The 14,466-nt window shown below is 43.4% G+C and overlaps 1 protein-coding gene across 3 annotated transcripts in view; it reads right to left on the bottom strand.

Moving 5' to 3' along the window:
- ZCCHC14 (zinc finger CCHC-type containing 14) overlaps positions 1 to 14,466 on the bottom strand; it is a 57,389-nt gene that overhangs the window by 28,810 nt on the left and 14,113 nt on the right. For all 3 annotated transcript variants that reach the window (XM_037142370.2, XM_037142371.2, XM_053666705.1), the window contains exon 2: positions 4,581 to 4,704. In XM_037142370.2, coding sequence (XP_036998265.2) covers positions 4,581 to 4,704 — 124 coding nt within the window. The remainder of the gene's footprint in view (positions 1 to 4,580; positions 4,705 to 14,466) is intronic.

Genomic DNA, 14,466 nt, shown 5'->3' with positions numbered 1-14,466 from the left:
TTAATCTGGGAACAAAAGGAATAATGGTTTTTCACTTCGCAGAACTATGGTATCAACTAGATGAATACACGCCAACTGCAGGATGGCACCTTGGGTAGTTAGTGCTGTATGACACCAGCTGCTGCCATCAGTGCTGCTGACAGGCTTCCTAAGCAGGGGACCATGATCGAAAACGTTAGAGAGGTCCCTGCTCAGGAAATGGGCTGGAGAGGTGAACCCGCAGGTGGCAGAGCAGACAGAGGCCTGAAGCAGGACAGGGGCCCAGGGACAGTGAGAAGAAGCTACGACAGCCTTACAGGGCCATACCTGCCAGGACTGTAAGGGCTGAGACACCTCAAGAGGGAGAGAGAACTGTCATAGACTTCCAGGTTTTGCCCCAAGTGCCTGAATGCTGGTATCAATCACGAATACTGGAAACCCATTTTAGGGGGTAGCAATGAAAGTAATGACCGCATTCTAAGCATTCCGACCAAGGTACCAGTGAACCGTCTAGGTGGAAATAGTCAGTAACTGGCAGGTTCACAGGGATTTGGGCTCCGGGAGAAGGGTATCAGCTGGACTCATTTCTGAATTCATCAACAGATCAACAGTGGCTTCAACACAGGCTCAGAGAAGACTGCTCACACAGTGTGAAGTAGGGGACCAGGAAAGAGCCTGGAGAGCCACACAGTGTGACGTAGGGGACCAGGAAAGAGCCTGGAGAGCACTGATGTGTAAGGGGCAGAAGAAGAAGCGATAACAAAGGAAACCGAAGTGAACAGAGAGGCAGGAGGAAAACCAGGTGTGCTGTCAGGAGACCTGTGCGGCCACACAGACCACACCAGTGCTTCTGTATGTCTGATGTTCCACAATTTAACCATGAAGAAAACCAAAGCAGGACAAAGTCAAGAGTGGGGTGATCTCAAATGTCAGGTGAAGACAGAGCCAACCTGTCACCCAGGGAGTCATTTGTGACCTTCCATGAGAGCAGCATGCTGAAGTCAGAGGTCACAGAGAACCCGCCCTTCTTCTAGGAAGTAGGCTGTGGGTTGTGGGCGTACAGCACACAGGATCATACACGACGACTAGGGCAGGTCAAGAGAACTACTGCGATGGTTCACAACTTACTTGAAAATGCACCAAAAAATTCAGTGTCTTGATGGATGGAGAAATGGGCAGATAAAGGAGAGGTAAATAAAGTAAAATGAAACTGCGAAATCTAGGTGGCAGCTATTCACTGTAAAATTCTTTGAACTTTACTATATGTTTGAACGTCTTCATAATAAAATGTTGAATAACAAGCCAATAGAGAAATGAAAATTATCAAGTGTCTCAATTACAAACGCACATTAGAATCCCCAATACAACCCAAGAAAAATAATATACTACTGGTATTTTAGAATTCAGGCTTTATTGTAATTCTTATCTTATTAGAATTCACATTCTAGTTCTCTGGGTTGAGTTTTATTTTAAAAAAAGAACATGACTTTTCATCATGGCAATGCTGCATGATTAAAAAAAAACAACAACAAAAAAACCTCACTGGCCCACAACAAAAAGCATTTCTTTAGGTTAAAAAATAGCCCTGTCTGGTGTGGCTCAGTGGATTGAGTGCAGGCCTGTGAGCCAAAGAGTCACTGGTTCGATGCCCAGTCAGGGCACATGCCTGGGTTGTGGGCCAGGTCCCCAGTAAGGGGTGTGTGAGAGGCAACCACATACTGATGTTTCTCTCCCTCTCTTTCTCCCTCCCTTCCCCTCTCTCTAAAGATAAGTAAAATCTTAAAAAAAAAATACCAGTTTTAATCTACAATGTGCTAAATATCTGTAGATACAACCTATATAAACAAAAGCTTTTTGGAATCAATTTTTAAGAATTCAAAGGGTCCTGAGATTTTAAAAAATTTTCAGAACTTCTGCTAAATGATCTGCAGTTTTTAATTAAACTTAATTGTTTAATGAAACTCTCTTTTACTGTTATCACAAAAGGTAATTTTTTAAAAAGTAACTTCCACCTTACCTTGTACATTATAACTATCCCCCTGTGTTTTAATAATGATCAGTACGAGGGACTAGGTCTGGGCAGACCTCGAGCTCTCCCAGAGCGTACAACAGTCCTATGCAACACTCCTGGGTAACTCGGGCCCCAAAGGAACACACCACTGATTGCCTGTTGCTACAGCCAGATATGGGCCACTACTCTACTGTTCTCTCTATGCTAGTACTTGAAAATCTTCCCAAACAACAGTATAGAAAAAAAGGGTAACACTTTCACTTTTTAATATGTCTTTTTAAGAACTGCACCCTGGCCCTGGCTGGTGTAGCTCAGTGGATTGAGCGTGGGCCTGAGAACCAAAAGATATGCAGTTCGATTCCCAGTCAGGGCACATGCCTCGGTTGCAGGCCAGTTTCCAGCAGGGGACGAACAAGAGGCAACCATACATTGATGTTTCTCTCCCTCTCTCCTTCCCTTCCCCTCTAAAGATAAATAAATAAAATCTTTTTTAAAAAAAAGAAAAAAAAACTGCACCTTGATTTTAGTCTTCTGTTCTCTTCAGCCAAGTAAGAGCAGTGAGAGCATTAGCTCTGGGTTAGAATCCCAGCTTACCTTACTTATCTGTGACTCAGTTCTTCCATCTGTAAAATGGAGTAATAATCTCCTACTGGGACTGCTGTTAGAATTAAATAGGTATAACTGAGCCCCTACAGAACTCTTCAGAGGACTATGTACTTTCATCTAGGTAATCAGCATGGGACAGAGCAGTCAGGGTTTCAGACTGTCTTCACTGCAATTCCTTGGGCTTATATACAAAAGAAATGGAAGAGTCTGAACTCTTTATAAAATAAGCTGCATTAGTGGAGACTTCTAAATATGCAGAGAAAACCAAAAACACAGGTGGGTTAGAGAATGGACAATGGAAAAACTTTATAGTAATACTTAGCGTGACTTCAGACTGCCAGAAGAGCAGTAACGTATGCCCAACAGAATTGTAGGAGAAATGTGACTAATAAAACCAAGTTAACTTGTTTGCCAATTTCTGGAGGGAAGAAACTATTATTACCTATGAACAGTGAATGCAGAAAACTGTACATAATTAATGGTGCTTTGGCACAGCTGATGCTAAAGCCGGCTCACCATCTCTCTGGGCACCAACACACACAGATATGAGTGATAAAGGTAACAGCCACATATTCTGCAATTATATTTTTAAAAAAGAGTGAGGGGTTCTTGGTAATTATATCGTGAGGAAAAAAAAACTGTGGTGTATCACCAAAATCACTTATGGTGAAGAAGAGGCCAGCCCTTCAGATCAGGAGGGTGTGGGGCATAGATTCTATGCTGGATGGTCTGAAGACAAAGAAGCAACATCCCATCAGAGGCCCCGCTCCCTGGATGACACACTGAAGGCAAAAGGACGAGGGCAGTTTTAGGGGGAGAAAGTGCCTGTTACTGAGTGTCAACTACCCATCCTGGGAGCTGAGGCCCTCTGCCCTCAGAATGACGGTCCCTGGAGCACAGTATATGGAACAAGCTGACTGTGCTCCCAGGGCTACTATAAGGATTTACTGATTTAACACCATGACATGGTTATGTATATATAAACACAGGTGCAGGCAATAGAAGACAGACATATCCAGCATATGACCCAAGCCAGGGACTGGTAGATGGCTATGACTTTGTCAAAATGGGGCTTTATTTTAAAAATAAAGTGTTTACTAAGCATCTTAATAAGGCATTGTGCCAGAGACAGGAGGGAGACGGAGAACAGAAAACATGAAACAAGCAGGCAACAAAACAAGCAGGCATGGCTCCCACCTTAGCAGAGCTCAGTTCTAGAAGAGACACAAACAAAAGGGGGAAGGAACAAAGCCCAGCCAGTGAAGAAACAAATGCCCTGGGGCCTCATGATGACTGTCCAAGGGGCATCCTGGCCCTTCTGACAGCTCTGAAAACTTGGGGTTCACTGTCACCCATCTAGTGCTACACACCACCTTCACTCTCCTGGAAAGTCTCCCGCACCTCCACACAGCTCACTAACTTCGTGGCAAACTGACTCTGTGACTGCACAGTTAGTTGGCTGTAAAAGTCGGGCATATGAGGACCGAAGAACTCACTGCTTCCTCTGAAACATGCCTCCTACCAAGTCCAGAGCTGCACTGCCCGGTGTGGCAGCCAAGGTCCACACTGAGCTACTGCAATTGCAATGGAAAAAATACGGTCTCTAGTTACATAAGCCACATTTCAAAAGTGCTCAAAAGGCACACGTGGCTGGTGGCGACCAGTTAGTGCAGATAGAGACCATTCCATCATCGTAGAAAGTTCTTCAGGATAGCGCTGCTCTAGAATTTAGGACTTCTTTTGGTGTGGGATGGGGAAGGATGTAACACCTTTCTTTTCTCCCCCTTAATAAACATCAATATTTGAGATCTTTACAGCCAAGATACGTTCATGTAGCACTTACAGGATTAGAAGAATAATACACATTACTACAACAAACGCTGATGAGAGATACGAAAGCACTTAACCCAGTATCACCAGCAGCTCTCCCTGCTACACCCCACTACAACGCCTTCACGTCAGCCCTGCAGGCGGACGGGCTCACCTTTGGAGTGTTTTCCTACAGTCCTCTTGGGCAGCGACTCCTCAGTGGAATGTGCTGATGTACGCAGTGCATTCTCCAAACTATTACTCACACTGGTGACAGGGGTCTCGGTTCTCGGAGTGACCTAAAGGGACAAAAATATAATCATCAAACCTTCTTTCGCTTGGTTCATATAGAATGGTTTTCATGGTTATTTGAAAGTCATTTATGTTTATTACAGTTATTAAATTTTTCTACAAAACATGTCTTACTGGTGTAATAATATGCACGTTCTATGAAAGACAAAAGTTTCACCCACCTACTACTCCCCACTGAAATTTTAAAATAGCCCAGAGAACTTTAAGCAAACGTGGGAATTTATGTCTTGTGTGCGTGGCTCACTTGACCGGATGAAACTATGTCAACCAAGCTGTCACGATTATAACCCATAAAACTAATTACACAGCAGGACTTAACGCTGTCCTTTTACAAATCTTAAATAAATCATAAAATGCTCTAAAAACCACAGCAGACAACAGAATACACCTAGATCTAGTTGAGGAGACACTTCACAAAAGCATATTCTGAAATTATATTTATAGTTCCACTTTTAGGAATTCATCAAACTAAGTGCTCATCCATGAAACAGATGTGTGGGGGGGAGGATGCTTGGTGCAGCGGCTGCACAACACGAAAAAGCATCTGAAACGGCCACCGACCGAGAGGCAGCTAACCAAGGACAATGCATCCGCAGATGAGCTACATACAGTCACAAAACCACCACGGAAGCTCATCAGCATATGGAACAAGCCACAAAGCGTCATGCCACCCCCTCCTCCTTTTCTCTGGTTTAAAGTGCATGTGTGTGTGTAAACAAACAGAGAGAGGCCCGGAAGGACATGGCAAACCCTGAACTGTAATGACCTGAGGAGAGGGAAAGGGAAGAGGAGAGGAGACTTTCTTGGGTGGGGGCGGGAGGATGCAATAACTTTTATGTTTTCCCCTTAATAACAACGCTGTATTTGAATTTATTTTATTTTATTTTATTTTACTTATTTTCAGAGAGAGGGGAAGGGAAGGAGAAAGAGAGGGAAAGAAACATTAATGTGTGGGTGCCTCTCATGTGTCCCCCACTGGGAACTGGCCTGCAACCCAGGCATGTGCCCTGACTGGGAATCAAACTGCGATCCTTTGCTTCATAGGCCCGCACTCAATCCACTGAGTGACACCAGCCAGGGCTGTATTTGAAATTTTTATATCCAAAATATATTAATGACTTAAAAGGATTTAGAAGAAAACAGCAACCAATGCTTTAACTTCTTTGGAGTGAGTCACAGTTAAATGCATATCAAAATTTCAAATAATAAAAGAAGTTAAGATTTTAAAGTTTAGCAAAAGAGGTGTGAGTTTTCACAGTTGGAGAAGCACTACACTACACACACAGTGAAGGGGAAAAGCAGCGCGACTCTCGGACCGATTCTTAAACAGACCTAACTTGAGACATGTGAGCCCCCGGCTGTCTGGCCCTCATTCTCAGTAGCTTACCTGGAGAGCAGGTAGGAGCTGATCAAACGAACCTGTAAGTGCACTGCAAGTACAGATCCCATCACCACCATAAGGCTCTGGAGGCAGGGGCCCTGAGGCAGAGGCAGAGAGCTGTGGGGAGGGGGGAGACGGCCACCACTCGTGCAGGGCTGGGTTGGCATTTGCTACATGAAATACAGAGCGACATCCAATCACTCACAGAGAACTGCAGTAAGACCAGATGCCATGCATACAACAAGCTCTCTCTACTCCCACCTTTGTCAAAGCCACTGGAGCAGGAAGGCCTCCCTGCTTAGTACAGAGAAGTCTCACTGTGCAGCTCACAGCACCGCACTGACAGGTCCTGGGCCACACAAGAGATACTATGCAGGGCAAGGAGCTCGTCACAAGTCTAGGTAACCTGGCAGTTAACATAACTCAAGAAAATGACCCCGCTGATCCAACACCTCCCTAAAAGTCAATTATTTTGATAACATTACAAAGATATTAGTTATCAAGACAGTTAAAATTTATATCCTTCAAAATAACTAAATTGGATTGTTCCCCTTAGATTTGGCAAAGTTTCTTCCAACATCCAATGTCAGAATACTCCATAAATAAATTTCTTTCCTATTAAGATAATAGAATTGGTACAAGTAATTACTCAAAAAGCATGATTTTTAGTTCCAATAGTAAATATTACTATGGGAAACAACCCAGGAAGTTAACATTTATAACTACACAATTAACACAACCACAGCAGATTCCATCCTATTTGGCCTGACTCATAAGAACCCTCACGTTCTCTTAGCTCCCTGGTAAGTAATTCTAAATCCTGGTCCTAAGAAGAGGCTGGCCGAGCCGTCTGGATTGGCGATAAACCTCTGCTGCCCCGAGCTCGCACGTGTGGCCACTACATTGCTCTCTACACGTACTGCTTGCCCACCACGAAACATCCCCTACAGCCACAAACTGAAAACCAGCCTCCCAACTCTCAGCCTGCAGGCAGGAGGGGAGAGGGAGGCCACAGGTGAGCGGAGGAGAATGTGTTTAATGCATTTAATGCTGTGGCCAGGAGAACCCAGCTTGTGAAGTAAGGGCGCTGGACTGAAAGGGTGGTCTTTGACCTTGGCTGCATTCAGAACCCGAGAGGCACTGAAAAACCATATACCATCACAAAGTCCCACACACCTGCACTGAATCAGAGTGTCCGGAGTGGGGCTGGGACACTGCTTGTGGCATTCTTTTGTTTTGTGTGTTAAACCCTCTGGGGATGCTAACTGCATCCAGAGTGTGAACTGCTGATGGCTCCACACCCTGGTTTCCGACTGTGCCCATCATCTTGTCAAGTCTTGGCAAAGTCCAAAGAAAACCCAGAGAGACTGGAAGCTCCTCTTGTGGACTAACAGGAAAACCTAATATGTGTGTTCAACTGTCATGCCACAGAGAGAGAGGTAAAACCTCTGAGTTATCCTTTCAAAACATATCCTCTGCATCCGACATAAATACATGAAAGAAAACTCTTTAAAATTGTAACTACTAGAAAAGAAGTATTTGTTTTCCTTCATGTTTTTTCCCCTAAAGCATTTCTTCTTAGTCTTCCAAATGTTTGCTTTTTCACAAAGCATTTATCTTTACTTTGCACCTTTGTTTACATTGAAAGCTGTCTTCACTTGCTTTTCCCAGAAATGCTGTTTTTGGGGTTATTTTTGGTTAAGTTAATTTGCCCATGTGACCTACGCATTCAACTCAGATGCTCTCTGACTCATGCTCACAGTGGAGCTCCAGTCATCAGCTCGATGTGCATGAGAATGAAGACTTGATCAGTTCCAAATGTCGTCTTCTGCTACTGTGAGGAAGGCAAGGAAAAAAAGCCTCTCCAAACACAGTGCCCGACTCAGCCTTGATGGATGTTTTCCATTAAGTTCAAAGTCCTTTTTTATACAAGCGCCTTGCTTTACTTCTAAATGAACACTCGGTATTGACCCCCAGACTAGGTGACCACTCTGCATCTGCACAGCCAGCTTCTCCTATGAGCTACAAGGGCCTGGCTCCTGTCATCTCCCATGTCTTTCCCATGCTCAATCCACTGCAGCCACTAAAGGTGGACTCAGCAGCCAGTTCTGCTTGGAGGCCTTCGCCCTGGCTGTACCCTCTGCCTGAAAGGGCCCCCTCATTGCTGTCACATCTACACTGGCATGTCACCTTCTTAGCAAGGACTTCTCAAAGCTCAGTGAGGCAGAGACATTTTGTCTTTGTTTCCTGCTGTATTCTCTATACTTTAAACAGTGCTTGGCACAAAAAAGGTGCTTAATATATAATTGTAAAATATATGACTATATCCACCAAATTTTAATGAAATTCAGGCTTCACCTAACTGAAAAGCACCTCCATTTCAGAGTGAAATTTCTGTAGTCTACATGGTATAATACACATCATCAGAGTATTTCCTCAGGTCTAATAAAGGACAGACAAAGCTTAGGCCATGAATGAAACCTGACTCTGAAGTGTGATACTAGTCACGAGGCACACGCTCTATTCTGTGGTTCTGCCAGGAAAGCGATCTGGGTTTATCTGCCACACACCTAGGGAGACCACAAGGGGCTATAAAGTCCCACCACCTGGACTTACAGCTCGCACCCTGGCTCTGAGACAGCGAACCCTCTTGTTGTTACAGCTATTTCAACAGAGACTAGACTTCTGCTTCCAAACTAACGTGCAAAATGCCTCCAGATCTTGTTAAAATGCAGATTCTGATTCAGAAAGTTGGGGGGGGGGGGCGGTGGCTAAGGTTCTGCATTTCTAACTAGCTCCCAGGGGGATGCCAGTATTGCCAGAGCATTTCAAGATAAAGGAGTCTGCCGTGATCAGAACATTCACAATCCCTTTTTAAAAATTTATTGATTTTAGGCAGAGGAAGGGGAAGAGAGGGACAGAAGAAAGGAGGGAGGGAGGGAAGGAAAGAAAGGGAGAGAGAAGGAAAGATCAGTTTGTTGTCCCGCTTATTTGTACGTTCTCTGGTTGTTGTATCTGCCCTGACTGGCACGGAACACGCAACCCTGGAGAATCGGGATGACCAACTGAACTACCGAACCGGGGCTTCACCACTTCTTTTTACGTAGGATGTAAAAATAAATCCAGCAGTGTGCAGAGCATTGGATCAGATGAACACAAAGGCCCCTTCCCTTCTGAGGGTGAGGTATGAAGACGACAACCGTGTGAACCATCGCCCGAGAGAAGGGACACGTGCTGGACAGCATGCCTCCTGCAAATTCTCTCCCTCAGATAGTTACACTTTTCTTCAAGGGTTTTCCTCAGTCCATAAATCTGATGAAAAGAGACCTAATGCTGCAGAGTCTACTTTAAAGCTTTGTGTTTAAAACTCACTTTAGTATTCATGGACAAGAACCACAATTTTCAGAAGAGACTTTTAATGAAAATCTATTTTACTAAAGATCAGTCAAAGTCATCCAGATGGGGCATGCTAACATGCACTCGGATTGAAGAAGAACCCCAAAACACAGGTAAGCTGACTGGGGCCTCCAGTCTGCAAAAGTCTTATTCCATGCCACCAACAGGCAATTGAAATGGCTCCGAAGATGGCAATAACACCAGAGTGGGGTTTTTTACTTTGTAAACAAACAAACAAACTGTAGCTGTCTGATGAAGTCTACTGATCCGTCCCAGAAATATATATTAAATGCATAACATACATGGGACTGCAAATGAAGCCAATTATACTAAAAATAGCTAAGATCTTAAGAGATGAACTTCTTTAACACACTTAGCAAGCAGGTGCCATGTTAGCACAAAAGCCATGATAGCACAAAAGGTACCTTAAGGTGCCTCAGCCACTGCAATATGAAGACATCTGATTTCTACTGATGACAAGTCACAAGCACTATCAACACCACTGTGAGTTTCTTTCTGCTTTCATAATGGCAGCAAAAGCTACATTTCCAGATGGAGTAGGGGTGTCCAACCCCGGTCTGCTGGCCAAATGCAGCCCAGGAAGGCTGAATGTGGCCCAACATAAAACCATAAATTTACTTATAATGTTATGAGATTTTTTTGTGATTACGTGCCTCAATGTATTTAATGTATGTCGAAGACAACTCTTTTTCCAGTGTGACTCAGATGCCAAAAGGCCGGACAACCCCCCGAGTTAGAGGCTAGTGGAAGTAAAGCTGTGATCTCCCCCATGACCTCTGGGAGTGGGAGGGCCCTGGGCTGGCAGACAAGCTGATGTGTTGGTGCACCCTCCCATGAGGGCTCCTGACGGCCACAGGTGTTCCCTTCTGAACTGAAGTGTACAGCGACCACCACACTGAGAGCACTCCGGTCAGCAGTGCCCGCCTCACTTTTTTTTCACCTGAATAGTATTAACATAAGCATTGTCTTATAAAAATGAGCCTGACAGCAAAATCCTCAGAATCACTTTACAGTTCAGGTGTTTTTCATGGGGGGAACATGTCTTTATGATGCCTACAAGTAGCTTCTCACCACCTACTCCATCAAGTTTGAACCCCTTTACCTAATTTTTAGAACTCTTCTAGACTTCTACCATTATTTTACTTATAAAGTCTTATTTTCCACTAATCCTAACAATCCTAGAGGCCACAGGGAACATTACAGTTTGAATTTTGCTAGCTTCCAACAGGAAATGTAGCACTTGCTACCACTATGCAATTAGGCAGGAATTAACAATGCTTGTGACTCTGCAGTAGGTCAAAACTGGGGGCCATCCCACCCAGGAGATATGGCCATGTCTGGAGACATTTCTGGCTGTCAAAACTGGGGGCAGAACTCTACTGGCATCTTGTGGGTGGAGGTCATAGATGCTGCTAAACATCCTACAACACACTGGGCAAGCCCCCAAACAAAGAATTATCGGGCCAAAACCTCGATAGTGCTGAAGTTGAGAAACCCTACTCTCATCCAATTCCTTTTCTCTACTATAATACGCCTTAGGACTTTTAAGGCAAAAGCAACCTCCTAATTTCTAATCAGAAGCCCCTGAGCCCCACCCTAATTGGAGAAGGTCTACAGAAAGCCATCCTCAATCTCCTCATCCCCACAACACAATCCCTCTAAAATAAATGCAACGCTTAACTCTAACTGGAAGTATGTGTCCAATGGTTTTGCCTGCCGACTAGATTCTTGAAGATGGATCCCAAAACTTACCTTTTACATATGTGCCCTCAAAATGCCCAGCAGAGGACAAGGCATGTAGCATGCACTCAAACGTGCAACATGTAAGTGAGGTGGAGGAGGTTTTAAGAAAAACCTGGTAAAGCAACAGTTAATCTCTTAAGAATCCAGAGCGTCAAGGTCTCAGCTGCGCTGTTATTAAATGATCAGCAGTATGAAAAGAAATGGAAGCGGATGCCGTAGGCAGGCAACAGGACAGCCTGCCTGTTAACAGGCAGTGGTTCTGTGGTGAGGCCCCCAGACTCCCGTGGGAATGCCTACACAAAGACAAAGGTGCGCCTTTCCCTCACACACGAAGTTCAAAGTTCCAAAACCTACCCTCAGACACACCAAAGGCATCCAAGATAACATCAATACAAGGTTTACACCATAGCAATATACAATTCTAGCAAAAGACTTGAAATAATTAAGTGCCATTAATATGGGACTGGTTAAATAAAATGGTACAGGTATGCCTATAATACTAGGCAGCTGTACACCAAAGGGACAGTGACATGAAAAGTCTATCAAGATATGAGTTAAGTTGAATGCCTAAGATGTGAACACTTTGTTAAGAGGCCATGGGAAATAAAATAATGAAAAATACTAGTATCATAACCACACTCTGTATACTTCTTATATCATTTATGCCATATGCTTATATACACATGCATCTATGTGACGGTGGCACATAGATGTTACCCCACTTTAACAATAAGGACACTCATCAACAACTTCTCCAAGGTCATCTGTCCAGTAGGGAGCAGTCACATAGCTACAGAGGTTTATGAGTTGGTGCAGATTCAGTCCAGGGAGGAGAAGACAGCTCCAGACGGCCAGCAGTTTCCATGTCTGCTTCCCCTCAAACTGGGTCTGGGTGTGTGTATGGGGTGCCTTCTCTTCCAAACACTCCACTTAAAAAGGACTACCGTGACAAGTAATCACCTATTCTAAAACTAGCACAACAGCTTGGAGTTTATCTGAAGTACAGTTAGACAAAGTGGCTTAGGGGTCAGTGCTCACAAAATGTTAAGAGGGGGGCATGGTCATCCTCAACTAGCAAGTGGAAATCAATGCAACTGTCTTGACAGCAATTAGGTACATGTAACAAATTCTCATTCCATCTGTACCTTTGAATCCACTAATCCTGCTGGGAGGCATCTATGCTAAGAATATAATCAGGGATACAAAGGTTTGTGTGCAAGGAGAATCATCTTAGCTTTAGAAGAGCAAAAATGAATATGTACATAAATATCCAGCAAGATTTAATATTTAAATAAATTTACATCCCATGATTACATATTATGCAGACTTTAAAAAATAATTTCAGAAAACATAAGGCATCGGAAATGCTCACATTTAGATAAATGAAACAATATAGATATTTTGAGGGATCATTTATTTTTATTTACTTTTTTTTAAGTGCCATAGTTTGTATACAATATTATATTAGTTTCAGGCATACTATAGAGTGATTTGACATTTTTATACCTTACCACGGGATCCCCTCACTAATTCTACAGTCTTAATCATCTGTCTGTCACTTACCACAGCATTACTGACTGTCTTCCCTTTCATCACCTTTTTCGCCCATCCTCCAACCCTCTCCCCTTTGGCAATGATCCCTTTGGTCTCTGTTTCTATGAGTCTGTTTTGAAACAAGGTAGGATTTATAATATGTCAATTGTGTGTAAATACAAACAGGCATTGAAAAAAAAAGAAAATGCACCATAATATTAATAATATTTATTATCACTGGGGACTTAAAAATTTTTGTTTTCCAACTTTTCTGCAATAAACATTAACTAGTAAAATTCAGACAAAAGTTTAAAATATTACATCTACATGTAAGTACCTTCCTATAAGATATGAACAATATAAACAAGTAAAATAGAAGCAACCTCTAAAACCAAAACTGCTCATCTTGTCGAAGACTGTCCGCCACCTTCCTACCAAGCTGGATGTTACTGAGGAGCTGTCAGAGGTGATAAACATCACTCACGTGACATGAGAGATGCTGGCTCATGGGAGAACAAGTAAGACAATTTCAAAGAAAATAAGGGGGTGGCACGATTCCTGGTGATCCAGAAATAACAGCGGAGTTGAGGTCTAACTGGAAGAGAAGCCAGTCAAGCCAGGACCTACAGGAAGGGCTTTCAGAAACAGGAGCAGAAAGGCTGGTGCCCGGAGGCAAGAAGAGCTGGGCAGAAAGACCTTCCTGACTGAAGCTTAGAGTGCCAAGGGGGCAGCAGGGCCCGGGTACCCTCAGTAAGCACATGAACTTGAAAGTGTCTACAGACAGAGTCCTTTATTTTCAATTTGTTTTCCAAGTAATCTGTCTCTACACAGGAAAGAATAACATCTGTTAAACACTTTTAACTCAGTGGGAAAAAATACATAAAATCAAAAAAAAGAGTGATTTGTAAGCATTTTATTAAAATAGTAATTACGTGTCTCTAAAAACCAGAACAAGAAAACAGATAGTTTAATAGTGAAAGCTATTTGCTGACTTAGGCCAAGTGAAAGCCAATGCTAACCCAAAACTGTTTTCCATATGAAAACATTCCTTTTAATATTTCTTACCCTAGAGCTCTACTCATTAAAAAAAAGCAAAGAGAAAAAAAGATTGCTGCTCAAAAATCTCAGCAAAGGGTACCAAGGACTTAACTAGATGAGCTCCAGCAATGCGATTACAAAGCAAAGTTCTCCCGCGAGCAGCCTGCAGAACAGCACAGCTTCTCACTATACCAGGCATCCCCAGCCCTAACTGTGCACACTGGAGAAGCTTTAGGAAATTCAGATTCCAGGCCACCCCCAGGCAGGCTCATTAAACCCAAACCTGGGGGCAGGGGAGCATGGCCTCTGTACAAACAGCTCTGAAAGGGTCCAGAATTACTGCTCAGGGGACTCTGAAGTGCAGCCCAACATGGATTTGAGGCAAAAGCCCTGGGTTGACTAAAGACAATACTTCCTAAGCGACACAAACCTATAAAATTGGGTTAAATAGCATCTCAGTCAATTTCCTATGGCTTTTATAGGATTAAAATATCTAGTACCTAGAAAGTTTACAGAGCCTGTCACATAGCAGGTGCTCAATAAACAGTTATCCAGGTCGGTGACACAAATGAGGAGCGGGGAGTACCAAGAAAGGCTTTTGTCTGAATAGTCACGCTACCCAGTCTTTCACACCGAC

The sequence above is a fragment of the Artibeus jamaicensis genome, unplaced genomic scaffold (assembly GCF_021234435.1).
Source record: "Artibeus jamaicensis isolate MK-2021 breed Jamaican fruit bat unplaced genomic scaffold, CSHL_Jam_final contig_464, whole genome shotgun sequence".
Taxonomy (NCBI): domain Eukaryota; kingdom Metazoa; phylum Chordata; class Mammalia; order Chiroptera; family Phyllostomidae; genus Artibeus; species Artibeus jamaicensis.
Note: the sequence above shows the minus strand (reverse complement) of the source record. Positions and strands in the feature narration are given on the sequence as shown.